Source organism: Rhizoctonia solani, chromosome 1 (assembly GCF_016906535.1).
Source record: "Rhizoctonia solani chromosome 1, complete sequence".
NCBI lineage: Eukaryota > Fungi > Basidiomycota > Agaricomycetes > Cantharellales > Ceratobasidiaceae > Rhizoctonia > Rhizoctonia solani.
In genome coordinates, this window is record NC_057370.1 from 1,100,360 (window position 1) to 1,127,305 (window position 26,946).

At 47.7% G+C, this 26,946-nt stretch overlaps 11 protein-coding genes across 11 annotated transcripts; 3 read left to right on the forward strand and 8 right to left on the reverse strand.

Moving 5' to 3' along the window:
* Positions 1-16: 16 nt before the first annotated feature.
* On the reverse strand, positions 17-1,704 carry RhiXN_03836 (Tubulin/FtsZ family, GTPase domain; the record flags this gene model as incomplete). The annotated part of the gene is made up of 6 exons (XM_043323653.1): positions 17-584; positions 634-806; positions 859-1,160; positions 1,212-1,422; positions 1,480-1,511; positions 1,644-1,704. The coding sequence occupies 6 exons, from the start codon at positions 1,702-1,704 to the stop codon at positions 17-19; spliced, it is 1,347 nt and encodes a 448-aa protein (XP_043176072.1).
* A 495-nt stretch (positions 1,705-2,199) lies between these two features.
* On the forward strand, positions 2,200-3,809 carry RhiXN_03837 (Tubulin/FtsZ family, GTPase domain; the record flags this gene model as incomplete). Its single annotated transcript, XM_043323654.1, has 6 exons — positions 2,200-2,295; positions 2,345-2,555; positions 2,606-2,907; positions 2,966-3,138; positions 3,190-3,344; positions 3,400-3,809. 6 exons carry the CDS (start codon positions 2,200-2,202, stop codon positions 3,807-3,809), a joined length of 1,347 nt encoding a protein of 448 aa, XP_043176073.1.
* Positions 3,810-4,733: 924 nt separating this feature from the next.
* Positions 4,734-5,630, reverse strand: RhiXN_03838 (uncharacterized protein; the record flags this gene model as incomplete). Its single annotated transcript, XM_043323655.1, has 4 exons — positions 4,734-4,863; positions 4,913-4,989; positions 5,039-5,208; positions 5,270-5,630. 4 exons carry the CDS (start codon positions 5,628-5,630, stop codon positions 4,734-4,736), a joined length of 738 nt encoding a protein of 245 aa, XP_043176074.1.
* A 2,867-nt stretch (positions 5,631-8,497) lies between these two features.
* RhiXN_03839 (Golgi apparatus membrane protein TVP38) lies at positions 8,498-10,135 on the reverse strand (the record flags this gene model as incomplete). The annotated part of the gene is made up of 4 exons (XM_043323656.1): positions 8,498-8,812; positions 8,866-9,270; positions 9,324-9,371; positions 9,431-10,135. The coding sequence occupies 4 exons, from the start codon at positions 10,133-10,135 to the stop codon at positions 8,498-8,500; spliced, it is 1,473 nt and encodes a 490-aa protein (XP_043176075.1).
* Positions 10,136-11,280: 1,145 nt separating this feature from the next.
* Positions 11,281-13,700, reverse strand: RhiXN_03840 (casein kinase II subunit beta; the record flags this gene model as incomplete). The annotated part of the gene is made up of 10 exons (XM_043323657.1): positions 11,281-11,358; positions 11,417-11,449; positions 11,503-11,681; positions 11,745-11,836; positions 12,000-12,412; positions 12,466-12,863; positions 12,924-13,098; positions 13,150-13,259; positions 13,309-13,488; positions 13,586-13,700. The coding sequence occupies 10 exons, from the start codon at positions 13,698-13,700 to the stop codon at positions 11,281-11,283; spliced, it is 1,773 nt and encodes a 590-aa protein (XP_043176076.1).
* A 325-nt stretch (positions 13,701-14,025) lies between these two features.
* RhiXN_03841 (protein argonaute 2) lies at positions 14,026-18,734 on the forward strand (the record flags this gene model as incomplete). The annotated part of the gene is made up of 33 exons (XM_043323658.1): positions 14,026-14,092; positions 14,152-14,238; positions 14,291-14,383; positions 14,433-14,693; positions 14,814-14,986; positions 15,042-15,133; positions 15,187-15,285; positions 15,335-15,393; positions 15,451-15,526; positions 15,582-15,588; positions 15,638-15,725; positions 15,774-16,003; positions 16,050-16,163; positions 16,224-16,265; positions 16,320-16,341; positions 16,393-16,505; positions 16,565-16,721; positions 16,772-16,816; positions 16,874-16,896; positions 16,945-17,054; positions 17,108-17,123; positions 17,172-17,251; positions 17,303-17,400; positions 17,449-17,533; positions 17,587-17,622; positions 17,675-17,808; positions 17,860-17,907; positions 17,962-18,012; positions 18,073-18,160; positions 18,219-18,228; positions 18,279-18,349; positions 18,403-18,518; positions 18,568-18,734. 33 exons carry the CDS (start codon positions 14,026-14,028, stop codon positions 18,732-18,734), a joined length of 2,958 nt encoding a protein of 985 aa, XP_043176077.1.
* A 410-nt stretch (positions 18,735-19,144) lies between these two features.
* Positions 19,145-19,561, reverse strand: RhiXN_03842 (major facilitator superfamily transporter; the record flags this gene model as incomplete). Its single annotated transcript, XM_043323659.1, has 3 exons — positions 19,145-19,150; positions 19,225-19,431; positions 19,490-19,561. The coding sequence occupies 3 exons, from the start codon at positions 19,559-19,561 to the stop codon at positions 19,145-19,147; spliced, it is 285 nt and encodes a 94-aa protein (XP_043176078.1).
* An 86-nt stretch (positions 19,562-19,647) lies between these two features.
* Positions 19,648-21,312, reverse strand: RhiXN_03843 (major facilitator superfamily transporter; the record flags this gene model as incomplete). Its single annotated transcript, XM_043323660.1, has 9 exons — positions 19,648-19,807; positions 19,859-19,913; positions 19,967-20,038; positions 20,093-20,381; positions 20,442-20,475; positions 20,529-20,646; positions 20,697-20,792; positions 20,834-20,988; positions 21,044-21,312. The coding sequence occupies 9 exons, from the start codon at positions 21,310-21,312 to the stop codon at positions 19,648-19,650; spliced, it is 1,248 nt and encodes a 415-aa protein (XP_043176079.1).
* A 1,140-nt stretch (positions 21,313-22,452) lies between these two features.
* Positions 22,453-23,785, forward strand: RhiXN_03844 (aldo/keto reductase family protein; the record flags this gene model as incomplete). The annotated part of the gene is made up of 8 exons (XM_043323661.1): positions 22,453-22,483; positions 22,538-22,661; positions 22,710-22,836; positions 22,883-22,966; positions 23,018-23,314; positions 23,373-23,474; positions 23,548-23,579; positions 23,635-23,785. The coding sequence occupies 8 exons, from the start codon at positions 22,453-22,455 to the stop codon at positions 23,783-23,785; spliced, it is 948 nt and encodes a 315-aa protein (XP_043176080.1).
* Positions 23,786-23,938: 153 nt separating this feature from the next.
* Positions 23,939-25,226, reverse strand: RhiXN_03845 (Uracil phosphoribosyltransferase; the record flags this gene model as incomplete). Its single annotated transcript, XM_043323662.1, has 12 exons — positions 23,939-24,019; positions 24,075-24,107; positions 24,182-24,200; positions 24,250-24,280; positions 24,331-24,363; positions 24,420-24,471; positions 24,527-24,579; positions 24,614-24,686; positions 24,755-24,822; positions 24,877-24,924; positions 24,982-25,034; positions 25,096-25,226. The coding sequence occupies 12 exons, from the start codon at positions 25,224-25,226 to the stop codon at positions 23,939-23,941; spliced, it is 675 nt and encodes a 224-aa protein (XP_043176081.1).
* Positions 25,227-25,434: 208 nt separating this feature from the next.
* RhiXN_03846 (uncharacterized protein) lies at positions 25,435-26,666 on the reverse strand (the record flags this gene model as incomplete). Its single annotated transcript, XM_043323663.1, has 5 exons — positions 25,435-25,767; positions 25,825-26,002; positions 26,055-26,381; positions 26,435-26,581; positions 26,644-26,666. 5 exons carry the CDS (start codon positions 26,664-26,666, stop codon positions 25,435-25,437), a joined length of 1,008 nt encoding a protein of 335 aa, XP_043176082.1.
* Positions 26,667-26,946: the final 280 nt, after the last annotated feature.

Here is a 26,946-nt window from a genome sequence, read left to right on the forward strand (position 1 = left end):
CACAAGAGCCCATCATCTAGTACTCTGCCTCCTCCTCCTCAGCATCGGCCGAGTCAATGCCAACCTCCTCGTAGTCCTTCTCAAGGGCAGCCAGGTCCTCACGGGCCTCGGAGAATTCACCTTCTTCCATACCCTCACCGACGTACCAGTGAACAAAGGCACGCTTGGAGTACAAAAGGTCGAATTTGTGATCAAGACGGGTCCATGCAGCAGAGATAGCGGTGGTGTTGGACAACATGCACAAGCTTCGCGAGACATGAGCGAGATCGCCGCCGGGAATGCAAGTAGGAGGCTCGTTGCAGATACCGAGCTTGAAGCCGGTAGGGCACCAGTCGACGAACTGGATGGTACGCTTGGTCTTGATCGATGCAATGGCAGCCTGAACATCCTTGGGCACGACGTCACCACGGAACAAGAGGCAGCAGGCCATGAATTTGCCTTCCCTAGGGTCGCATTTGACCATTTGGTTACCGGGCTCGAAGCAGGAGAAGGTGAGCTCAGAAACTGAGTTGTTCTCATGGCCGGCCTTGGCAGCAGAGATGATCGGTGCGTAGGTAGCAAGAGGGAAGTGAATACGAGGGAACCTATTGGCCTGATTAATCATGAATCAGGTGACACAAGCGGGTTACTTACGGAACCAAGTTGGTCTGGAACTCGTTCAAGTCCACGTTCAAGCTACCATCGAAACGGAGCGATGCAGTGACGCTAGAGACAACCTGGGCGATCAGACGGTTCAGGTTGGTGAACCCAGGAGAGCTAACGCCAAGGTTCTTCTTGCAAATATCGTAGATGGCCTCATTGTCGACCTTTGGTATGGTTAGAATCACGTGTTCATAAATGCACAACAATCAAACATACCATGAACGAGCAATCCGAATGTTCAAGGGTGGTGTGAGTGGTCAAGACCGAGTTGTAAGGCTCGACGACGGAAGAAGAGAGTTTTGGTGCAGGGTAAACACAGAACTCAAGCTTGGCCTTCTTGCCATAGTCGGTGCTTAAACGCTCAAGAAGGAGAGCACCGAAACCAGAACCAGTTCCACCACCAAACGAGTGGAAGACAAAGAAGCCCTGGAGACCTGAGCAGTTGTCTGCAAGTCGACGGATCTTGTCCATCACACCGTCAATCAATTCCTTCCCGACAGTGTAGTGACCACGAGCATCTAGAGGGACGCGTTAAAACACGTGTACATGTACCACCACAGCGTACTTACAGTTGTTGGCAGCGTCCTCCTTGCCAGTCACCAAGGTCTCAGGGTGGAAGAGATCCCTGTATGTACCACTGCGAACCTCGTCGACAACACCTGGTTCCAAGTCAATGTAGAGGGAGCGAGGCACGTATTTGCCACTTCCGGTAGGCGAGAAAAAGGTCGAGAAACCCTGATCGCCATGCGAGGGCGAGTCTTTGGGCAGATGGCCATCAGGCTATACAAGGAGATTAGCAAACCCGAATGAGAGCAACAAGAAAACGCGTGTGCTGACCGAGATTCCGTGCTCCGCGGTATACAACTCCCCTGAAAAAGCAAAGCCACGTCAGTAGATTGCCCTAGATTCCCGTATTCCCATAGCCAATACCGCCACCAGCAGGCAAATCCCATTGTATGGTGGGGTAAAAGCAAAAGGGAAACGACTACATGTTGACGTACAGCACGCGTTTCCGATCTGGACACCAGCCTGACCGACATGAAGGGAAATAACCTCGCGCATATTTACTGAAAATTCCTAAATACACTAAAAAATGTGTAAGATAACCTGCAGCGCATTACTTGGCCTAGCACTTACAGTGGTGGACGTGGACGATGGGAGACGGCAAGAATGAAAACGCGTGCCCTCGAACCTTTACGCTGGAGCATGACAAACATACGCATACATGCTGTACGCCACACTAGAAGCAACCGGTGTGATGTGACACAAACAGGGTGTATGCGCCAAATATGTAATTATTTATTCATTAAGGAAACATGCGGGGGCGCTGTCCTGGGTTTCTTAGTGTCGTTTGTGTCGTACCTGCTTCTCCTCGAGGTAGGGGACATATGCCGCGGATGCAAATTCCGACATTCAAATGGACCTGCGTGCCAGTATGTTTTCCTCGCTCTCCCTCATTCTCTCTTGACGCTTTTACGAACTCGACTAATCTCTACCAAGTAAGCACCAATAATAAGACGCGTTTTTTACTGTGTTTGACGCGTCCTACTCTCAGCCATGCGTGAGGTCATCTCTATCCACGTCGGTCAAGCCGGTGTCCAGGTTGGAAACGCGTGCTGGGAGCTCTATACAGTTGAGCACGGTTTGACCGTAGTGAATATTCACAAAAAAAATCTCTATAAAGTTGCTGATAGTGGTCTAGCCCGACGGTCGTATCACCAAAGGCTCGGTCGCCGAAGGCGACAATGGATTCTCCACCTTTTTCTCCGAATCCACCAAGGGCAAACACGTTCCTCGCTCTCTCTACATTGACTTGGAGCCCAATGTCATTGACGAGGTGCGCAGCGGCACCTACAAGGACCTCTTCCACCCCGAGACCTTGATTACCGGCAAGGAAGATGCCGCTAACAACTGTCAGTCTGCGTCTATTCAGTTTGATTCTTGCATCTGACAGCCTTGTTAGATGCTCGTGGTCACTATACCATCGGAAAAGAGATGATCGACACCACCATGGACCGCATTCGGCGCTTGGCAGACAACTGCTCTGGTCTCCAGGGCTTCTTTGTCTTCCACTCGTTTGGCGGTGGTAGCGGTTCCGGTTTCGGAGCGCTCTTACTAGAACGCCTCAGCCAGGATTACGGAAAAAAGTCCAAGCTCGAGTTCGCTGTTTACCCAGCTCCTAAGATGTCCAGCTCTGTGGTTGAGCCCTACAACGCCGTGCTTACCACGCACACGACCCTTGAGCACTCCGACTGCTCCTTCTTGGTATGTTTTGATTACGTCTAAACCTGATGAATTTAATTTAATATTTCAATTATGACAGGTCGACAACGAAGCGATTTACGACATCTGCAAGCAGCGCTTGGGGATCACATCTCCTGGGTTCACCAACCTGAACCGTCTGATCGCCCAGGTCGTCTCTAGCGTCACTGCATCGCTCCGTTTCGATGGTAGCTTGAACGTGGACTTGAACGAGTTCCAGACCAACTTGGTTCCGTAAGTACTAATCCATCAAGATTGATTATCATAGTCTAACTCTGTTTACAGTTTCCCTCGTATTCACTTCCCTCTCGCCACTCTTGCTCCTATCATCTCTGCTGCCAAGGCACAGCACGAGCAGAACTCGGTTGCAGAGATGACCTTCTCTTGCTTCGAGACCGGCAACCAAATGGTCAAGTGCGAGCCTCGCGAGGGCAAATACAGTGCGTACTTCAAACACCCAACATATCTTTGTAATAACATATCTTTTTTTTCTAGTGGCCTGCTGCTTGTTGTTCCGTGGAGACGTCATCCCTAAGGACGTCAACGCTGCGATCTCGACAATCAAGACCAAGCGTACTATCCAGTTCGTCGACTGGTGCCCTACCGGCTTCAAGCTCGGTATCTGCAATGAACCTCCCGCCGCCGTTCCTGGTGCGGACTTGGCACCCGTCTCGCGCAGTCTGTGCATGTTGTCCAACACCACTGCCATCTCGAGCGCCTGGACACGCCTTAACAAGAAGTTCGACCTTTTGTACTCCAAGCGTGCCTTTGTTCACTGGTACGTCGGTGAGGGTATGGAAGAAGGTGAATTCTCCGAGGCACGTGAGGACTTGGCTGCCCTCGAGAAGGACTACGAGGAGGTTGGCATTGACTCGGCCGATGCTGAGGAAGAGCCCGAATACTAAATTACTATCACTCTTTTTTTACTTGGCTATCGTGCGATCCGGATACTAGTACCGCTTTCACCTGATATTTTTTTAGTGTTCGTACTCTCTTCCTAGTAATGCAGTTACGCGATGACCTCGCCACGTTTATAATATAAATTGCGCGTCCGCCAGATTTTGAGCCCTTCAACTGCACCTGAACACCTCAGTTTTGTTCTTCATCTGATTCAACAGTTAGCAATATTACACTGAGCCAACAGACTTGGAATCCTTCAACTCCAATAACTTTTACTTGACGGAATGATGTACATTTGATCTCCTTGCATGGAGAATATCATTTGGACCTTGTCACAGGAGAACAGACGCTGTCTAAGCTTTCCCAGTCATCCAAAGGTTTGCATGTACTTAACTAGATGGCCCAAATCAATGTCCACTCCAATCGCTTGGTTTCCCTCCCTTTCGGTTTCTCAAACGAGTTTAGTTGTCCGTAATTCTTCACAACTAGAATATGTTTTTCGTTCCACAAGAGCCCAGTTGGCAAAGAGAGATATAACGCCTGTGCGGACGATATGACTTTCAATCTCATTTTTATTATTATTCGAGAACTCCCATTTAACCAGGTTGATTAACACTTATAAGTAGTTATAACCCAAAGATATTGCATTCCGTTAAGGTAAGCACGCATACATGCATAAATGAGTATTATCAGGGGCCAATACATCCTAAGAACACCCGACAGCTCTTGTAGCGAAATTAATAATCGTACTCAACCGAAAGTTGAAGGTTTTGTTCAGGGTTGAAATCGGACCATGACAAGAACAGACGGAGTAAAAATATATTTGGAGACATAGCTTTCAAAGCTACTAGGTATCAACCTTGAACACAAGTACAGAAATCTGACAGAAAAAGTACAAATTGTACAGTATGGTGCTTTCAGAATTCGCTTTAGAGACCGAGCCCAAGTCCTCCAAGGAGCCCGCCGACGAGTCCTAGAACTTTGCCAAGCAATCCTTTGACTATGCTCTGGACCTGAGGAGCAATGGCAAGACCGGATGTTATATCGGTGAGGCATCCCCTAAACCTGGATTGAGGATCACTTCATATTAATGCAAAAAGGGGCTCACACTGTGTTCGCTAGCTCGCTCTTGATGGGACCGGTGAGCTCCAGGGATTGTATCTTAGCCATCACCCCTTGTACAAGCTAGAAATTCACTGAGTACACAGCCATAGATCACATTATAGTAACTCACTGTAAAGACTTCTTTTGTTTTGTTTGTGACTTGGCCCAACGGAAGACCGCATAGTAAAGAATCAACTCCAAGACCTTGTAGAGGCTCGAGGACAGACTTCACTCCTCCCAGAGCTCCGTTTAGGCTAGTGAGTTCCGATAGCAACGAGCCTGCATCAATCCCCGACGCGCCTGAAGAATCGCACCAGTTAGTACAGGTGATAACTGAGGACAACTCCATAATCCGACGAACCATTGAGTTTACCCAACAAACCTCCCGCGATACTATTGACCTTGTCCAACGAACCGACGTACGTAGAGTCAGAGCGACTAATCAAGGGAAGCTTGATCTTGTTACCACCTCCAAGTGCGGGTATGGCACCACCATCACCAAGTATGGGTATGGCACCACCGCCAATAGGCAGCGGAAGTCCGGATCCGCCAACTGGGAGGCCGGATTTGTCGGCTGGGATTATGCTACCGACAAGAGGCAGCGATGATCCACCAGGCAAAAGCCCGCCGACAGGCAAGGCTATTCCTGACATTCCAATCGGAGCGGCAAGAGAGATGGCGCCAAAGGAGATGGCAGCGACGATAAAACGAGAGAAAAACATGTTGATGAAGAGGCTAGAGAGAGTGTGGGGTTCAGACCGAGCTGAGATAGAAGCTGCAGAGGATACAAGCAAGTGCTGTTGGATTTTGAGTGTGTTGCCCGCCCGTCTTTTATACCAAGTGCACCCAGACCAAGCCGAAAACCGACCAGATAGAGTAAACCATAAAAAGCGTTGGATACCGCTAATCTAGATGAAATAACCTAATAGACATTTGCGTCGCGAGGCCAATATGTTCTAACGCCCTCCCGTCGATACGTCTCTTGGCTTCCAGTGTCATTCCGCCCCACCCGCCATGTCTTCTCCTATTCCCGATCATGAAATTCGCCCGGTCGAAGAGAGTCAGAAGAAGATTCAGTGATCTTATTTGCAGTTTAGAATAGCATTTAGGTTTCGCGAAGTCCCCAAGCCCAGATTATCCGTGGCGCCTTGCAAGCCATCGTCGTCGGTTGAGAAATTACCGCCTCGTTGTGTCATGCACACATGACGTACATCGATCACAAATGTTTCAGACCAGTTCCAACAAATTACCTCAGGTTTTTCGGTTCCACATTTCTGTGTATGTAAGCCGCTTGTACTGCCTGTTTTCTTTCGCATAGTTACTACGATGGCATGGATGCTTTACCCGTTCAATACACTGACGCCGCCATCCAACCGCATGGCCCAACAGAATACCCATATAACTGTGTTCGTTCTTAGCTTTGCCCGTTAAGCCCGACAATAACCCTGTATCGAATGTAACCCGGTTGCACACTTGATATAGCATTTGATCGAGGTGTATATTGATCCGCCCCCAATTATAAACGCTAATCTCTCATTTATTAAATTACGCTCAAATTCTCCGAGCACTCCAAGCAGACGATCACCATTATATACCATACCTACTGGTTATAATCAGAAGCTCATGTATTGAGGCTACTGGGGTATGATAATTGGTATGATAAGTGTTTGGAGCCAGTAAGGCTTAATAATTCCTGGTCAACAGCTTTGCCAAGCGAAACGTGCTTTCCGCCCGCCTCGTTCAAGTGACCTACTATTACGGGAACTTACGATGGGTAAAAGACTACAGTGACACCACGCGAAAATAAGCGGATGCAACCCTATGCATCATTCGTCTATTTAATCGGAGGGTTTGGTCGAAACTTCGCCCAAGAGATTGCAACTGGTTGTTCTATGACTGCCAAAGCCGCGGGTAAATTTGGTAAGTGAACTTCGATCTGCAGGCTGTTTGCATTTCCGAGTAGATACCATCGCTCTAGAACTTCACGTAGGGATGTTCCCCTTTCGGCCAATATGGAGGTGCTTCAGGATAATCATAGAATCCTTGGGCCTAATTAGTGTTACCGAACTGTAAAGTTTAGCTTGTATTTCACCACTGTATACGAGAAAAACTTAAACAATCACTTTCAGCACTATTTAAACTGTCATTGAGCTTATGAATAGATTTTTTAGTATGAACATTAAAATCATTGTTAACCATGCTGCCGTTTAGACCAAATTCAACGAAAAAGGCCTAGAATTTTCAGTGTATTGTCCTGGCATGGTGTCCATTTATACGCCTCCCTGGGGCCCAACCTGCCCATCAATAATCTCCTCTTGGAGGTAGAGCTAACCGTACTATTCGTACAACTTCTAGAAGCGTTAATAGAGTTATCTGAGCATACAAGATGCAGGGATAAGTTTCTTCTTGGTTTGGTTCCGGTTAGGCAATCGATAAGATATAATATGTTTTTTTTACGTAGACGGGGAGTCTCGGAAGGCCTATGATTCGAAGCTCCCTCTCCTCCTCTCTCCCTCTCCTTGCCCTTTCTCAAATTCGAGCCATCCAGCGTCTTGACGGGCGTGATAGGTATCAACTTTGGACTCGTACAGACACTGTCCTGACTAGACTTGCGTTAACATTGGTCTCCGGCCTTTTTACTTATCATCGAGTATCTCTCGCACCCGGGCGATCAACCGAACTGGCTCAAACGGTAATCAACCAGATCTACAAGACAGTTCTGAGTTTGATACTATTAGTTATTTGCTACAAGTGCTGCGTGGATTGGTACGATGCAAGAGGCTTGATGGGACATGGAGAGGGGCTTGCAGCCTGTATGCGATGCCGAGACAGGGTGGAACTGACTTGTTTAGCAAGCTTAAGGCTTTAAGCTATACTCCTTGCCACCACAGTGGGAACGACTATTACATATTCCAACTCGACGCCATTGGCATGAAGGTAAACCAAGTGCAAAGAAAACGCGTAATTAGAACGCCATACATGCGCAATACCTCGAAGAGATACATCGCGTTTGAACAATTTGAGAAAACTTCTGATCCTGTATCCTTGTCTCCAACTTACTACCAGGAACGCGAAACTCTAAAATCTGTGTCGAGCCAACACCAAGTTGCGTGACAAATCGTGTTACCAAGACGTATACGCGGATGACATTTGCTGATCAATAAACTGCCGCTTAATTTCAGCCGAGTGCAATACTGAGAGCATGTTGTCAGTCTGCATTTGTAGTGTTGTAGTACAGCGAATCAATCCAAAAACAGCCAAGGACTACAGTAATTCAACTAACGCATCCCCCCTTCCCTTTCTCAACCTCCGAGCATCAAAATTAAAGAAACAGTAGGTGAAACGAACGGATAAAGCAAACCAGTACCGGTGGTCAGAAGGGAATAGAAAGTGAGGGGAGAGTACACCTGTAGAGGTAGTAAACAAGCTAATGCTCGGGGGTTTACAAACAAAGAAACGAGCGGAAGTTGAAATGACTGAAGATAAAGAGTAAATAAATAAAACTAAAACAAGAATGCACAAAATGACGCTGGTATACAACACTTGTTGCCCGTGGGGTATGTATTACCTTCAACTTGATACTGCTATTCTAGAACGCTTCCTCAGCTTCGGATTCCGATGACTTTCGCCAGTTCTTGCGAGACCACCTCCATTGGCCCTTTTCGTGTTCATCCTCGCCGATGATAAGGCCGGTCTTCTCAGATTGTCGCTGGCTGCGTGATTCGCATGATCGGATGCTGGATGTCAAGAGCGCGACGAGTTGATCGCGTAGAAGAACAGGCCCAAGTGACAGGAGGGAAAGCACGGCTAATTTGACAATCATCGAGGGTGATGTCATTACCGCGCGCAGTGTCATGTCGCCAGAATCCCCTTGGCTTGCAACAGTCTGGAGAATGTCACCGATCTAGTTTCGCGTCAGTCTCCAGGAACGTAAACAAAGATCAAAGTGTTATTTACCTGGCACGTGACCGCGGTCCAAGGCAGGGTGCCAAAGAATGCTCCAACAGCACACGCAGTCAACGGAACTTCGCAAACCCCGCACGCAATATTAATTCCTGACCATGGAACAACACCAACAAGGCGCATAATCGTGAGGCGAACCCAGGTCGGCGACTTGTTATGCTGCGTATCCGCAGGCTGTGCGACGACGATTGGCTTCTCCGTGATGGGGTCGGTCTCGGTAGACTCGTCGTGTCCCTCGAGGGCTTGGCGAACTAGGTGCAACGGCCGGGGGACAAATCGTCTGACCAAAGGGGTAAGGGGCGCGGATAGGAGAGATGAGCAGACAGAGCCAATAGTGGTGAGGACGGTCATAAGGAGCGTGCCAAGAGCTGGGGAAAGCAGTGCGCCGGCAAGGACATTCTAGTCACACGTCATTGAATGCACAATACTTTCTAAAAGGAATAAACACTTACGAGAACGACACTCCCTGGAATGGAAAAGGCGTGCTTCCATACGGCGGCCTAAAAAAATCAAGATAGGATGAGTGCGAGTTGATGACGCATTTGACAAGGTAACGCACAATTGACAGAACTCCAAGAACATGCGCCTTGCCTGAGAACCCGCTATCTGCATAGGCTTGTAAATCTCGACCAAGCAGGGCTACTTGTTGCAATGTTGTTGGCATGCCATTGAGGGAGCGGATCGGCAACGACATGACGCCCCAGACAACAGGAACGGCCGTTGCTGCAAATATGACTGCGAGAAATACAAGTGGGAGAAGATACTTGCGCCGCCGGTTCGCATCTGGTAATGCTGCTCGGGCACAGGAGACGGCAAACGTGCCCCCTGAAAGTACGGGAGTTGGAAGCGCTGGAATGGGCTGCATGGGCGAAGTGATGAACAGAGACGCAAAGTGCCTGCGTGGTGGTGTTTGCGTAGATGAAGCCTTCATATCATCAGTAGCCGAGGGTGCTGGGACGTCTGCCATATGTTGTGTATGATCAGCAGTCGGCAAAGGCCTGTGCTTATACGCAAGCGAATCCAACATGTCTCGTGGTCGAACTGGGGTTTCTGGGGCTGGCGAATCAGGAGACGAGGGGATCTCTGTATGTGCTCTGGCTCGAACAGATCCGGTGCGCAAAGTCGAGAGAGTTAAAGAGAGCGGAAGAGCAGAAGAAGTGGACCCAGCTCTGGCGCGGCCGCAGAGTTGTCTTGGTGAAAGAGCGTTTGTGCGGTGAGATGCCGATCCTGTCGGGTTCGAACAAGGCGATACACTATCCGTCATAGAGTACAAATGTCGATGGCAGCCAAGGCCGCTTTTATATTTTTTGTCCGTAGCAAAGTTGGATAGAACGGCTTCGGGTGCCGAACGGTAGTTTCACCGATCATCATCCGCGGAATAATAGGCGCCCACTAGCATGAATCAGCACCGCATCAATTTGGAACGCGCGTATAGCGCGGGGTAGTTGGGCAAGCGGAAGATAGCTGGTGACTTGGCGTACCCACCGCGGGTAACTGATTGCTACGAAAGGAAGTAGACAATGTACCCGAGCATACAATCCGTCTTGCTTGGTGCTACGTTGCACTCACGCATTTACGATTGGATCGGGTCCGGGCTGAAAAGAAATGTTGAGCGCTAGCTTGAGAATTCAGCCGAATTGCTGGGCATCAAATATCGTCTCTATGTTTAGGTTTCCACATTTGACGAATGTGAACAAAAGGGCCGTTCTAGTTCGTCTCAGTACGGAATTCACTGGCGGATTTGCTGAATTAGAGCTCCTCTATCGAGCTCCGGTCTGGACATGTATTTAATCATATCGCTCGACCTCGTCATAGATATTTATGCCCCGACAATCAATCCTGTTCTAAATCGTCAACATTCAATTTTCGACTGTCATCTCAGTCCATTTCACTTTTCATCCCACAGAACCACTTTGAAATCGAATAAACCACTGGGGTTGACTGACTCCGCCAAGGCTGCGCCACAGCCGGCCACGAACTCACAGCCTGCCGTCATTGGGTGTTCGACCAACCTCTTGGAAATATACAGAAAAGTCTGCGACAGGTTTCGTCGTCACCGGGAACTAAACTCGGAACTGTCTCAAATTCGGGACGGTATGACATATCAACATTGGATGCCGCTATATCTTCGCATTTGGTTTTCGGGACTTGACGAGGCTAATGGACCCGGTCAACACATCCAATGAAGGCTCATCGAGGCCATAACTCTCAATTTGGCAGTACCAACTCCAGATATAACTCACATGTGAACTGTCCGTATCACATGACCGACTCGAATCACATAGGCATGTCGTTCAAGCATAGCATAGGCACCTAAGTAGTACAGCCAAACAAGCATGGGAGGGAGAGAGTCGAAACAGGAGAGGCAGAGTAGGTAATGCGAGTGGGTAAAGACGGCCTGTCCCCATTTTAGTGTGCCCTACGGCTCTCCTGGATGATCGAGCTGAGTTCCTCGAGCTTTCGCTTGGAGCGGAGGAGAGTGCCGAGCTGCAGAAGTGAATGTGAGATTTACCAAGGTCTATGCGCGGCTTATGAGTATACTGACCCTCTTCTTGGTGAGCTTGCGCGCCTTCTTATCCTATAACACAGCCATTAATTGCGGACTAATCAATAATTTAGAAATACACGTACTTTCGAGTTACGCAGCAATTCCATCACGCGACGCTCATAAGGCGCGAATCCAGCAACCTCACGAACAACGGAGCGAACGAGCTTGTTCTTTGCGGACAAGGCGCCCTTGCGGTGGCTGGGCTTGGGGACCTTGTCGATCGCAGTGGTGGGGCGGCCGGTGTTGGCGCCATATCGGAGGTCTATTGGTGAGAGTAAATTATTTTAGCATTTTATTACTATGTTTATACATGGTATATACTCACTAGTGCGTTGAACAGCCATTGGGTCTTGAGGTTTGACAGAGTCGATCGTAGACTGTTGATGCCGGACGTCGGAATCGGAACCAAACTCGGTACTATACAGTCTCACCTCATAGCCACCACCGACACAGCCACACAATCACACTCACTTGCCTAGTCTCAATCCAAAGATAATTTGACTAAATTTAGGCAAAGACTATGACGCACACCCAGATAAAAAAATGACTATACATCTCAATAGTAAAGCAAGAGTTTTACACAGCAACAACAGGTGCCGTGTTTTCTACTACCTCTATGGTTCCAGTTCCAGCAGCTGCCCGCAGCATCATCTCTACTTCTTGGAACTTGCGATTCAATGCGCCCTTGGGTTTTCGGTAGGCCTGTGGCCGGGGTAGGGTGTCCTCTGCGGGAGTAGATAGAGAGCTCGAGCTCGAAGAGCGGGAGAGGGTTGAGCGCGGGGCGTCTGAGTCTTCAGGGATCGTGTATGGCTCAAGTTTGGACTGAGCAGTAGGATAGGAAGATAGACCCGCGACGTTAGTTGCCAATGCAGGATCTACATAGGGCTTCCAATCAGAGGCCAACAGGTTATGTTGTCGTCCAAGACGAGCACCGGGGTTGGGCGCTGCCTGTTGTTTCTCTTCCTCTTCTTCCTCTTCCTCTTCTTCATCCTCCTAAAACAAAGTTCGTATGATACCTCACCCCAGAGCCAAAATGATTTACAAACCTGTGAACCTTCGTCATCGTCAAATCGCTCCAAAGGCCCTCCTTCCCTATCTGAATCCTCGAATCCTCCATCATCATCGCTTCCGATCCAGCGTCCTCTCCAATCCACCGCGTTAAGCTCTTCCAAACCTTGTGGCCGCAGTCTCAGCCACCTCATCCTAGGACCACTCCTTGCACGCTCGCTAACACGGAATCCGTAAATTTTGGATGTGTATACGCGGTCTGCGGGCTGTTTTTGTCCCCCATGTGGGTTGGGGTTCACGAATGGTTCAACGATGGCCGGTTGGCGACGACTTGGAACTGAATCAACAGGGGGTGCAGTGGGACTGAAAGGTGCGGGGGCAAGTTCACGGTAGGTCTGGAAAAGGAGATGAGGGAAAGTAGTGCCGAAGAATGCGCCTGGAGTGGAGTATGGTCAACTTATTAGTAGTTATGAGATCATATGAACGCAAGACCCACCGTCTACGCCCTGGAAGCGGCTACTGGGTGGAGAATAGATGTCGTTACAATTCGGACAGTAAAGCTTGACGGTTTCGAGACCTGGGAGATCGGAGCGTCCACATGGAACTACGTGACAGGAATTACAAAAGACTCGAGGGCAGGTCCCAAAATGGCCGGCCTCGTATTTCTCAACCTGATCGGTTAGGGTTGAGTTGAGCCACATGAATGCATTGGCTAAACTCACCATAGCCTGTAGTCCCGGGCGTGTGAGAATATAGCGTTGGTGGACTAGTCCGTATAATAATTCCGCAGAGGACTCGACAATCGAAACATCGGGGATCTTCAGGGCATCCTCTGTCGGATATGTTAGAGACATGGTATTTAATTGCCCGATGTTGTGTACCTGGCTCTACGTCAAGCACCATCTCCATCGCTTCTCTCCAAAACGGGACCAGTCCATTGAGACCAGTCAGATTGAAGTCATCTTCGATAAAGTCTTCCCCCACTTCGCAGAAATATTCGTGGCCGGGTAAAGAACAAAACCATGTGATCCATGTAAGAGATGAGGTAGGAGTTGAAGATGCTGAGGGAACAAACGTTAGTTCCGTTCATTATTTTAGGTAAAGTTTAATTCCAAGAGAGGCATAAAAACTCTAATTAATTCAAGTAGGAGAACATACCATATCCTTCCTGCTCTGCTTGATCATCGTTCATCGCGTCATCTTCGACTGGGTTCCCCTCCTGACCCAACTCTTGGGGAGTCTGGCCGGGGATACCACTAGGCAACCGGGACATGATCGCGTTCTTTAAAGCCCAATATGTATTTTTGAGCTACAATAGCAAGTGCGGTAGCCCGGAAGAACGATATCCTTCCAAGACTTACCGAACAAGATGCAGAGTCGCGCCGCTGGGCTCGGGTCAAACAAGCGCCCAAACCACGGGGGTCAGGTGACGTTTCTCAGGATGATGGTTTCTGATCCGGATCCGCTCCAACATTTGTAGCCACGCCGTCGTCGGAAGCAATCGCTAGCCACGTCGTCCCCTCTACCACTCACCCTATTTCGACGTGGTATCCAAATTTCTTGAAATACACATATTTCCTCTCTTGTAGCTAGCTAGTATGCCCCCACAACAGCGCGGTGGACGTGGTCGCGGCGGAGGCGGTGATCGTGGTGGAGCCCCCGGAGGTACGCATGATGTGCCTCTGGATCCGAATTCGCGCTTAATATTTTCAATATCTATATAGGCCGCGGTGGTGGCCCTCCTGGAGGTGGAGACCGTGGCGGATTCAGGGGAGGGGGTCGCGGTGGAGGAGACCGCGGTGGTTCTGGTGGTACGAATAGCATACCCTTGTACCCAGCTCGGTCTCTAACATTTACTCATAGGTCGCGGTGGTCCTCCTGGGGGCGGAGACCGTGGAGGATACGGGGACCGTGGCGGATACAGAGGCCGTGGCGGAGATCGCGGTGGGGGAGGTGGTATGAATGACATACTTTCAATTCAAATTTGCATCTAATAACTATCCAGGTCGTGGTGGTGATCGCGGAGGACGAGGCGGCGGACGAGGTGGAGGTGGATTCGCCCCGCGCTATGAGGCAGTACATGCACCTCAGTATCATCCCGATCCGACACCTGCAACCGGAGTCACCGCGCCTACTATTGCACCTGGTGTAAAGACCGTTGGTGTCAAAAGACCAGCTGCTCGTGGTACGGCTGGTACCCCATTGACTATTACCACCAATAATTTCAAGGTCACTCTTCCCGAAGCAACCTTCCACCATTACGATGGTTCGTAGTTTTCATTGTTCTTAAATTCTTTCATTAATTTGCCACCCCCGATATTTCCGCACTTTAGTCGGTAAGCACTTTTGATCAAAGATACGAGGCACAATGACAACAGGTTCCTAGATATCAAGACGGACAAGGCAATGCCAATCAAATGGAACCAAGAACTGATCCGTGTACTTCAAGAAAGCATCGCTCCTACCGTTTTTACTCCCCGTGCTGTCTACGATGGTCGAAAGAATCTATTCGCGAGTCGTCGTCTCCCCCTCGCTGGTGGTGATGGTAACTCCCAGACAGTACGGAGCAGAGATTTTGGTTTGATTTTTTTTCGGCTGATTGCTCTACTTTCAGTTCGATATCGCGCTGGAACCAGCTCGCCCGGGTGGCCGCCCGCCGAAGACCCATAAGGTCGCCCTCAAGCACGTTGCAACAATCAATCCCGTGTAGGTCTAGCTTTTAACCTAGATTTACTACCTTGATAGTAATCCCATTTTAGTCTCCTTCAACGGTATCAAGCAGGACAGCAATCCATCGACAATGACGTCCTTACTGCTGTCACCGCAGTAAACGTTGTGGTCCGCATGGACCCAGTCTCGTGAGTTTTACGCAATAGATTAGGGGGCTTAATTGAACGTTACGTCAAGGCAATACCCATTCAATACTCGTTCGTTCTTCACTGACAAGGAAGTGCTTCCTATCGGCGGTGGAATCGTAGGCGCCTCAAATTTATTCTAAATTACTTCTTCTAACATTACGGCAGGAACTATGGCGTGGCTATTTCCAATCAGTTCGACCGGGTCTGGCATCGATGCTTATCAACATCGACATATCTACAGGTGTGTGCAGTTTTGCGGATCGATTGTGTAATTCATTAACTTGGGCATCTACCAGGCGCAATGTATGTAGGATAAATGTTAGCACAACGATATTTAATTCAGTGATTACAGGTATTCCCCGGACCGATGATTGGCGTGTGCCAACAAATCCTACACAACAATAGCCCCAACTCACTTGTACCTGGACAAGGCCTCTCTGGTAGGTGTATTAAACGTCTGATCGATGTTGTCTAATATCTATTCCAAGATCGTGATCGACTCAAGCTCCAGAGGTTCTTGTCCAGCGTTCGCTTCGTTACGACACACAGGGAGAAGAATGGCCAAGTCAGCAAAAAGCCGAAGGTCTTAAAAAAGATTACATCTCAGAGTGCCAACACCCTCAGATTCACGAACTCCGAAGGAAACGAAATGTCGGTTGCTCAATACTTCCAATCGTTGGGTACCCAGCTCCAGTACCCCAACTATGTTTGCATCGAGGTTGGTATACTGTACTTATAATGATATTCTTACTAATCTACCTTAGACTTCATCCGGAGCAGCATACCCCATCGAAGTTTGCTCGATTATCCCCGGGCAGCTGATGAGAAAGCAAGTCCCACCAGAGTTGACCAACTCTGTACTTACTTTCTCGACAAAGGTTCGTAACAACTTTTGTAATCGTAATTGGCTCACATAACCTGTCAAACTGCTATTTTAGAGGCCCCAAGAGCGTTTGAATTCGATCGTTGCAGGACACTCGGTAGGTCATCACGAACTTTACGGGGTCAATTTTGGTTAACCTTATCCTTTCAAGGTCTTGCAATATGGGCAATCTGGTAGGTTATATGTTCATTACTGTCTGGAGGCGATATAATTTTTTACCGCAGAATATATGCGCGAGTTTGGCATGAACGTCTGTCAGCACCCCGAAAAATGCTTGGCTCGCGTTCTTCCGACTCCAGCTATCAACTATGGCCAAAATAGCAAATATAGGCAAATTGTAAGTCGAGTTGCAGGCAAAATCTATTGGTTGTCCGTATTTAAACCCACCTTTTCCAGCGGCCAAAGGACGGGTCCTGGAATCTTCGGGACCAGAAATTCTTCGAGGGTGCTCAGTGTACTGGATGGGCATTAGTCATATACGACACTCGCGGCATTCGGCAAGAAGACGCCCAAGAAATTGTAAGGGGGCTCAAAGAACAGGCCGATCTGCTAGGTACGCAATAAAAAGCCAACAATGGGCGAGTCTCACATTGTGGGACATAGGTATCCGACAAATCTCGAACAATCCTCCTATTTTGTTCCCACCCGGTAAGCAATTCTGACGTCGGGTCTTCGATCAATGATATTTAAACTCTTCGTCACTAGCTCAGCACTTGGATATTGCTCAGGTATGCCCGATTTAATCGCCCTTGTACTGTGTGCTCATAGTCTCGTAGCATCTTCATCAGGCAGGACAACAAGTGTTCCAGAAAACGAAGTCCCCGCCTAGTCTTATCGTTGTCGTTCTCCCAGAAAATTCTGCCGATTTGTACCAAGCGGTCAAACAGTAAGCCAACCATATTTTGATGTGAAGCTATTTATTCTAAGAGATAATCATAGCTTCGGAGATGTTTCCGTGAGTAGTGTGAGATATTCGATTTTAGCGTTTTCTTATCCAAAATAGCGAGGCGTTGCGACCCAATGTCTGAAATCAAGCAAATGCAGAGGCGCCAAAGCTCAATACTGGGCCAACGTATGCTTAAAGTATGTTCTCAACTCGCCTTTCGATAGCGTACTAACTATGTATCCGGATAGAATTAACGCAAAACTCGGGGGGGTCAATAGTATCCTCGATCCCAACGCTCCTAACATTAGGTTCCTCACGGACACAGCCAACCCGTCGATCGTATTGGGTATGTACAGCTTATTGGCTTATATTCTCTTCTAATACGCTCTTTCAGGCGCCGACGTGATGCACCCTGCCCCTGGGGCTCAAGGTCGTCCTTCCTTTGCTTCAGTCGTTGGCAGCATTGATTCAAACGCGGCGTAAGGTGCACAGTTTTAGACCTTATCAACTCAACTGACATTGTGATTTGAAGCCATTATACTGCGATTAGCCAAGCCCAAGACTCTCGGTAAGGCTATTCTCTTCTGTATATTCTACCCCGAATCGACTAACGTGTATAGTGTGGAAATGATCCATGATCTTGAGGGCATGGTGTACGAAGTTCTCGGGCGCCATGCTTGGTGGAAGACGAACCACGAGAAGAAGAAGGGCGGATTCCCTAAGCGACTGATCTACTACCGCGACGGTGTTTCTGGTGAGCTACTCACAAAGATGACACTTGTGCATATCTAAACAGAAATTTCAGAGGGCCAGTTCCCTCAAATCCTCAGCATCGAGCTGCCAGCTATACAAGGTATGCTTCCCACTTCCTAGTGCATATCTCAATGTTTAACCAAACATGGATCAGCTGCGTGCAAGCGGCATAAGATCAACCCTACCATTACGGTTGTGGTAGTTGGTGAGTCAATATAACATACAAGTGGCCACCAATGGATGTGTATTCTTATACCAACGATAGGAAAACGCCACCACGTTCGTTTCTTCCCAACGCATGGTGGGGAGGACAGGAGTGGCAACTGCCCTGCAGGAACGGTTGTTGACGACGTGTAAGTAATGTGGTTCGGACACACTACGCACATCCTAACTGATGCAATGATTAATTAGGGTCGGACATGTAAGTGTAATGCTTTATTCAGTTTTTCGCACGACTAAAATCCAAGCTAGCCAACCGAGTTCGATTTCTATTTGCAAAGTCATGGTGGTCTCCTCGGAACTTCGCGCTCTTCGCACTACAAGTATGCATTATCCACGTTGTTCCACTTCAATTATTAATTCTGCTTTCTTTTAGCGTCTTATTTGATCAGAACAATTTTACCCCTGATGGCTTGCAAGCAGTTTCTTTTGCCCTCTGTCACGTATATGCAAGGGCGACCCGCTCCGTCTCTATCCCTGCCCCCGTCTATTGTAAGCAACTGTTCCTGCATTAACGCACACGCACTCATAGACAACCTAGACGCTGATATCGTATGCGAGCGGGCGAAGAACCACTATGACCCATCTGTTGGCTATAACTCGATCGATGAGACTGAAACTGTGGCGAGCGGCGCGACTGGTTCTGCCATCCAGCGCTACAAGGACCTATTCAGGCCAGCACATGACGGACAGCGCTATAAGATGTAGTACGTAGTCATCTTTTGAGCGTTTGTCCCGTCCTTTGTTTACTGATGTTTCTGCGATTTTAGCTTCCAATAAACTCATGTTGCTGCGCGGATGTACCGAAATGCAGCATAACGCACGGATGCTGACTTACATCGAGGCTATTAGAAACACTGTTTCTTTGAATTTGTTAGGTCATCGGATTTTTTTCTTGCGAATCGCGCTTCATATTCTTCTGTTACAAACTAAAACACTATACGTATCCAATTCAAACGAAACCTGATTTATAATTTATCCTCACTCGCGCCGCCAAACGGTCTCATTACATCAACTATATGCAAACAGTCTACCCAGATGAAAGGCGTGCAGTTTACACCTTGGCAATAAATGTATCGTTCAACTTGACCGCGTACTCTCAGTTAGCTTTAGTCGACCTAGCCCTTATTTTGTCACCATACTGTGCAGGGGAAAACACCATCAGTTCGTAGTACCGGACTTCCTGATTCGCACTTACGTAGAAGAACACGAATGGAATTGGCATGGCTAGAATAGCCAAGAAGGCCAATAACGTTGATGCCCACTGAGGTGTCATACCTGCATACATCTGGTTGACCCACAGAGGGACAGTCGCACCGACAAGAGATCGAAGGAATGTCTTTGCAGCAACTGCCGAAGCAGTATAACGTTGGTATGTGTCAATGATGTAGCTATTAGCTGAGATCTGGACATGCTCAAGTGTGAGTGGGATCCAGCGCGGGGTAGAGTTAAGGATGACCCACATAGACAGCGACCATTGCTGCGCCGAATGGTGCACCAGCGATAGCGGTGCCAATCCAATGTACGTGACTCATTGAAGTCCATGCAAAAATAAAAAGGCCGAATGGCAATAGACTAGGTAGGGCGTGGAAATAAACATGGGTTCGCATATAACCCATTCTTAGAGAACTCGCATCGATCCGAACATCATCAATGGGAGACGGGCCTCAGGTACAACTCCACGTTTTTCGCATACTTTTCGGTAGGCTTTCTCTTGCAGTGGGAGGAGAAGCATTGCGCAGAAGATGCCAATCATAACGCCAATAAACGTCAGTCCGATTCTGCAATGCTTCGTCAGCATACTACCAAGGAGCCCAAGCTGTAAAACTCACTCTCCGGCGTTCAGACCCTTTGGAAGCAACACGATAGGGTAAGCAAAGAAAAATACTTCAAGAGAGTGATAAGTTTACGGTGGACAGATGAAGCTTGAGTAAACCTACGATAAAGGAGAGAATAAATAAACGTAAGATACCCTGACATGCAGATCAGCAGTGGCTCCGTTGCAAGGAGGACTGAGAGTCATTCGGATTAATACTAGCACCCTGAAGTTAAATAATACCACTCACTCAACGGGCGTGTCAAAGATATTTTTACCTTCTCAGCGAGGCTAACATGTTGAAGCTCACTCTCGCTCTTTAATGTTGGATTCCCGGTCTCTTTGCGCAGACGAGCAGCCCTACGGCGCAGTAGTACTGGACTTAGAGTCTCAGGCATGAAGAGCACGGTTGCGGCGAATACCACTCCGACAAATATGAACAGGACCCAATAGATCCAGCGCCATCCTATAGTCTCTCCGATGAAGCCTCCGATCAATGGACCAATACACGGCCCCATAAAAATGGACGACGAGAATACCTATGGTCCGAACACCAAGTCAGCCAATACTCAAACCACTTACTCGTAGTCAATACTTACCGCCATCGCGGCACCACGATCTTCCACATCCCAACTTCAGATGCAATTAATTTGGCATTCAATTAAGAAACAGAAGAGATGGCTTACATGTCTGCCAAAGTTCCTCCGACATTGGTCATGGGCGCTGACGACGCGAGGCCAGCTAAGGCTCGAGAAACAATCAGACATCCAATATTTGGAGCCAGTGCCGAGGGTAAAGTGAAGACTGGGATTCAATTAGTCCCAGAAATCGAGGACAATTTAATTGCCACTTACTAAAATACAGACCCATGCTTATACAGTAGACAGGATATCTGCCAAGAATCTCAGACATAGGGGCAAATACCAAGGGGCCTTTGGTATCGCCGTCAACTAACTTACATCATCTCAAACTGATACATAAATAAACTCACCAATACCGAATCCGACAACAAATAATGTTACTGTCAGATTTACAACCTCTTCAGACACCTGAAACTCCTCCATAGGACCTGGGATATCCCCGGTTACTATACTAGATCCCAGGGCTACTGAAAGACACAATGCGGAAGATATAAGCGTGATCGTCCTATGGAAGGATCAGTTAGGTGATTATATGCGCGTTTTGTTTTCTTATTGCGTACCATTTTCGGAGGCGTGAAAGATTGCGAGGATTTTCAGGGTCGTTTTCCTCCCAACTAACCAGCGTGTGTTTGGCGTCAAGCTCGGGGTCACTATTAACTTCGGTATGTGCATCCGAGTTACTGACATGATCTTCATCTGGATGTTGATCACCAACATGACGAAGAACGACATCCCGCTCATACGGATGACTCATGGGCGGTAAGTGAACTCCAGAAGAGACGGGAACTTCGGACGATCCTTTTGGAAGAGAGGGGGGAACAAAAGACATAACTAGTCAACTCCAGAAAGCTCTGCAATGTCTAGGCCACGAGAGTACAGGGATGGTGTGTTCCACTTGACAAGCGAGCCCATTTATAGACCAGTAAGCAAGATAGCCCTAAATATTCCGGCCTCCGCGAGTTATAGGATGAGACATACTTGCAATGTATGTGCCAATAATTTTCTCGAAAGCATGCGCGTCTATCAAAAAGGGCATGCAATGATATGCCCCGCCCTAATACAGCTAGCCGACTAGCCGGATCGGATCTTTAGAATGTCTTCTGAAAAGATTTGCCATCGCACATAAACAGGAATGCGCTCGATGCGATGAAAATAATCTACTCACTCTCCGTAGTATTGGCCTAAACTAATATCCCTGCCAAGGTATGGTATACATGGCTGTAATATGTTATTTAATGTGACTATTTGCGAATGCACTCAGTCCTAGACTTGGTCAACGCCGAACCAACGCGGTTTACCCCGCCTGATCAACCGCGAGGTAACATTCCATCCTCCGGTAACTTGAATAAAGTATCACGTGGTGCCGGCAAGAGCACTTGAACATATATGCGTTCGGAAATTATGTACACCTCCCGACGTTGCCTTACGTCTCAGTGCCAACGAAGCGATTAAATATCATGGTATCAACTTTCAGGCGAGTGCTGCAGCCATATTATGACTGATTGAGGTTGCAATTGCACACCCCCTAGATCTAGCCTCATAGAGATTTGAACCCCTTTTTCCAGTGTTCTATAATCATACGATTTTGCTTGTCCATGTGGGCTCTGTTTCTGACATAAAATATGCATAAATCATTACTACCATCGTGTTCACACAAGTTGGAGTATTAGTTGGCAGCTGAAGCTGACCAGGATAGTCATGATCGGTGGACTCGAAGCACTACAGTTCATCGTGACTTATGCCATGTTACTAGCTTCTACCACCAGCTGATCACAGCACTCCAACTCCAACTCCAACTACTCAGTGGAGACTGGGTTACTTAACTTGTCACGGCGTTGCACTACGTACTAATTTAACCTCCTTTGCTCCAGAATAACGATGTTGGTGCGGGTGTTTGTACATGTTTCATCCCCCATCATATATAAATCGATCTCATGCCAATGAACTCTGCCTACCTCCAGCTCCAATTATGTCTTCACCGAAAAAGAACATGCAATATGGTACATTTCAGTCCTAAAATAAACCATAGTTAATTGATACTTTAACAAATACAGTGCGTCTCGGAAACTCTGGCCTCAAAGTATCTAGGGTTATCCTAGGAACAATGAGCTACGGATCTCCAGAGTGGCAGAAATGGGTACTTGACGAGGAAGAGGGCATCAAGCATATTAAACTTGCGTATGTTTGGTTCATTTTGTCTCCGGCCTCATATCTTAAGTACCCTAGATACGAGATGGGAATCCAAACGTTCGACACGGCCAATGCCTATTCTAACGGACTTTCCGAAGTCGTTCTAGGTAAAGCGATTAAACAGCTAAACCTACCGAGGGATGAAATTGTGGTCATGACCAAAGTATCAGCCAGATATCTTGATTTTTCATCTATTGACAAACGCGCAGGTATACTTTCAAGTTGGGCACAGGATCAACGAATTTACGATGGGTGGAGGTGGACCCCCAAATGAACACGGGTTGAGTAGAAAGGTTCGTGGTGCATTATTCTGATACAAATTGTATTCCGAACTCCAGAATTAGCACATTTTCGACTCGATCAAACGTTCACTAGAGCGTCTCCAGCTCGACTATGTGGATGTCCTTCAATGCCACAGATTTGACTACAACACGCCAATTGCTGAAACTATGCAAGCGCTCCATGATGTAGTCAAAGCTGGTTACGCACGATACATTGGCATGTCGAGTTGTTACGCATATCAATTCCAGGCAATGCAAAACTATGCTATCACAAACAACTTGACGCCTTTTATTTCAATGCAAAACCATTATAATCTGGTGTATAGGGAGGAGGAACGGGAGATGATGCCCACATTGAAAGTGAGTTGTCGTCTCCATATGCATGATATTCATGAGAATTGAGATTGACTTGGGGAAGATGTTCGGAGTTGGATCGATCCCTTGGTCTCCCCTAGCCAGAGGATTCTTGACTCGTCCATTGGACCAGCAACAAACCACGAGAGGACAGACAGACAGGCAAGTGATTGAGATAATTCCATAGTTTATCCTTTATAACAACGTAGGTATAAAGGTTGATCGGAAGATATGGAAAGGCTCACGAAGGCAACAGCGAAATTGTGCGACGGTATGTAAAAGTCTCAGTAAGTTTGAAAATGATACTGGTCCTAACGAAACGGTAGCGTCGAATCGTTGGCTAAGAAGAAGAACTTGACAATGGCTCAAGTTGCCCTCGCGTGGGTCATGTCCAAGGACCAGGTCGTGCACCACAAGCTATCTTTGGACACTCATGATCCATGGTTAATGTACTTGATATCAATTGCATTGAAGTAAAGCCATGTTGGGTTGGGTTGTAATACAGCAAGTCAAGAATGCTCACGACCTTTTTCTAAACCTTGGTATTTTTAGTAGTCACGTCCTGACCTTCGTTTAGCATGTGTACCTGTACCAAAGTTAGAAAGCTTAACACGAAGGGCACTTATGTGGTTACCTCCGCTCTCCAAAGTCCCCAAGCCCAGGGATGATGTATGCCTTCTCGTTAAGGCCTTTGTCGATCCAGCCAGTGATCTATATCCCCAGTCCGTCACATGAAACGGTACCTTAGTACGTCTATCCTACTCACCATACGCAAAGCGGGTATTTTCCACAAAATGTCCTTATACCTTCAGGAGATGCAATCTAGGTGGGATAAGAGGCTGATGCGGGGCCCAATGAACGAATGTCACATACAAGATTCAAAAACATGATTCTGCGTTTCTGATTCAGTAGATAATCTCAGGTCCGGACAAAGGACATACCGCTCCTCGAGAACACCAGCCTCCTTCAGCACTTGTCACTTTAAGGTATGATTTGCTGCGCATACATGGATAAAACTGTACCTTCCACTGCTTTGATCGCTGAACCACCAGTCGCTGTCCAAATTTTATCACATAACGAATACGGAATTTAGAAGATCCAAACGACTCACCAAGCATGGGATCAAGGAGCAGTACATAACGTTGAGAAATATCTTCAGGAAGCTAAAACGACTTGTAAGTTAATCAATTATGAGTCATTTAATATAGCCAGGTAGACCTTGGAATAGAACAACTTGGCTTGGGCAGTTTCCTCGTCCTGTGAGAGTTCAACTAAATGCTCAGATTAGAAAAAAAACAAACAAACGATTTACTCTCTGGATCAAAATCTTTCCGATTCGTACACTGCGGCAGACTTCACGAAGACCTGCTTCCATGGCCTGGGCAACAATCCAAGCAGCTTAAGCGACCCAAAACCTATCAAAAATTTGACTCGAGCCCTGCTTACCTCCCCAGCGCGTAAGATCGAGACTCCACAAATTCGGCCTTCAAATCCGACACCCTCATACTTTTCGCCTGTGGGTCGATTGTAAGTGGAGATCAAGACAAGGTCTAACTGACATGACAGACCGGTAGGGGTTTCAACAGTCTTGGGAATGACAGGTAAGTGGTTAAGACCTGAGGTTGTACGTATTAATGGTCTCGTGAGCCAGATTTGCGAACGTTACAACCAACCTTCCTCGACCAATAGCCTTATAATCCTGTCCGTATAGAAGATAAAATCACCTCTTATTTGGGGATATAAAATCAGACACATTTCCACAAAAATCGAGTCAAACATCTCCATACCTCGAGGTATCCTTGTTCCTGATAATGGTATACAATGCCTCGAGCTGAGCTGTCTGCGGTAAGGTAACAACATTAGGAGGCAGACTCGCAGGCGATGTCTGAGACGAAGGTTGTTCCGATACTGCCATCATTCGTAATCGAGAAGTGGAGTGGTGGTTAAGAGAGCACAGGTTAGAATGCACTTTGCAGTTCCTCTGCCAAGGCGCGACCGCCAGTCGCCGGCCTATGATCCGCATCCGGTCACGTGGTTGACCCCGCTTGCCGAAACTGATCGGTCAGGTCGAGCAAGTAAAGATGGAAATACAATTCGTCCCAATGCAATGCAATTAAATCATACATCTATTTGCCCTTGTTCTGTTCCTCCTCTTCCTTGACACTCATCTCAATCGCCCTTGCAATCTCTTCCTCCTCGTTCAAGTCCTCGTCCATTTCATGGCTTTCTGCCCCCTCCATCGCTACATCTTGTTCCTCTTGAGATAGTGCAAGCGCCTGAGCCAAGAGTGCGTCTTCCTCGTCTTCCTCCATAGATGCAACAGTCTCCTGTGCTACCGCCTGAGAAGAAGGTTCAACTGATTCTGGAACTTGGGGGAGAGATGGAGCAGCAGCGCCACCTGTAGTTGCAGCAGCAGCGGCCTGGCGAGCTCGTTCTTCTTCCAAAGAAATACGGAGCGCCTATATTCACTGTGAGTAACACTCATCGCTGCTGGAACAATGGTAAGATATGCGTACCATGGCAAGCTCGGGATCCAAACTTGGGTCGACCCCAAACTCAAATTGATTGCTCCCACTTGCTTCGCCTCCGCCCATTGCAGCAGCTGGTATGCCTTCATCTCCGGCCAATATAGGAGACGACAATATCGCATCCGAGATGAGCATGTTTGATCCAGAAGGAATACTCAATAAATGGCTACAGCCCTATAATTAATACATACCGCACGAAAACCAGAACAGAAACCCACCTATTATCCGAGCTGTTTAGTGTGTCCACGAACGTCCTCAAAAGTGGATCATTCAAGTCCTCTTCTCCGAACGACACAACGTCCACCGCCACATTGTTCTTCTTCAACTTTTTCGCAAGCTTGGCCAAGGCCTTTTCGTCGGTGTCCAGGGGCGAACCAAGAAAGACGATTATGCGCTGCCTTTGGTTCTTGTTCTGTCGGTGCTTGAGCGCTAGCTGTGCAATATTCAAGCCTGTTGCAAGGTCTACTGACCCGCTTATTTTGGTCTGATGAAGAGCGGAGAGAATTTTGCCGTGGTTTGTTGTGGGAGTAACAAGTACCTCTGGACTGTATAACGTCAAGTCACCTAAACGCATCTAATAACCACGACGAGCACTCACGCTTTACCAGCTAATGTCATAAGCCCCACTGTACTCTCAGGATTCGCATCCGTCTTAGACGTAAACACAACGTTTACTGCATCTGCCTGTGCTCCGAACCTCGAAGGTTGATAATCGCCATTGCGCATGTACTCTGAGTTGTCGATCCTACATGTGCCTCGCCGTTAGCCCTCCCTTTTAATAACAAGTGAATTCAGGTCAGAGCCTACAGAAGTATCGTCGCCTCTAACATTGCGTCTTGGAGTTAGTTTCAGAAGGATGTGATGGGAGGGAGTACGCGTCTTACGCGTCCCGTGACGGATTAGGTATATTACGTAATAGATTGAATCCGTCAAGATAAGATCCAACATTGGTTCACTCTGGAAACTCGGTGTTTCTGAAGCTTGAATAATTCGGACGTTTTAACACAATCAAAATTCAAAACGAAAAAATTATATCAACTAGATTCATTAATAGGTCTAATAGACACAAAATACGAGGCAAAGGGCATCTGAAGCAATAAAACTATCACA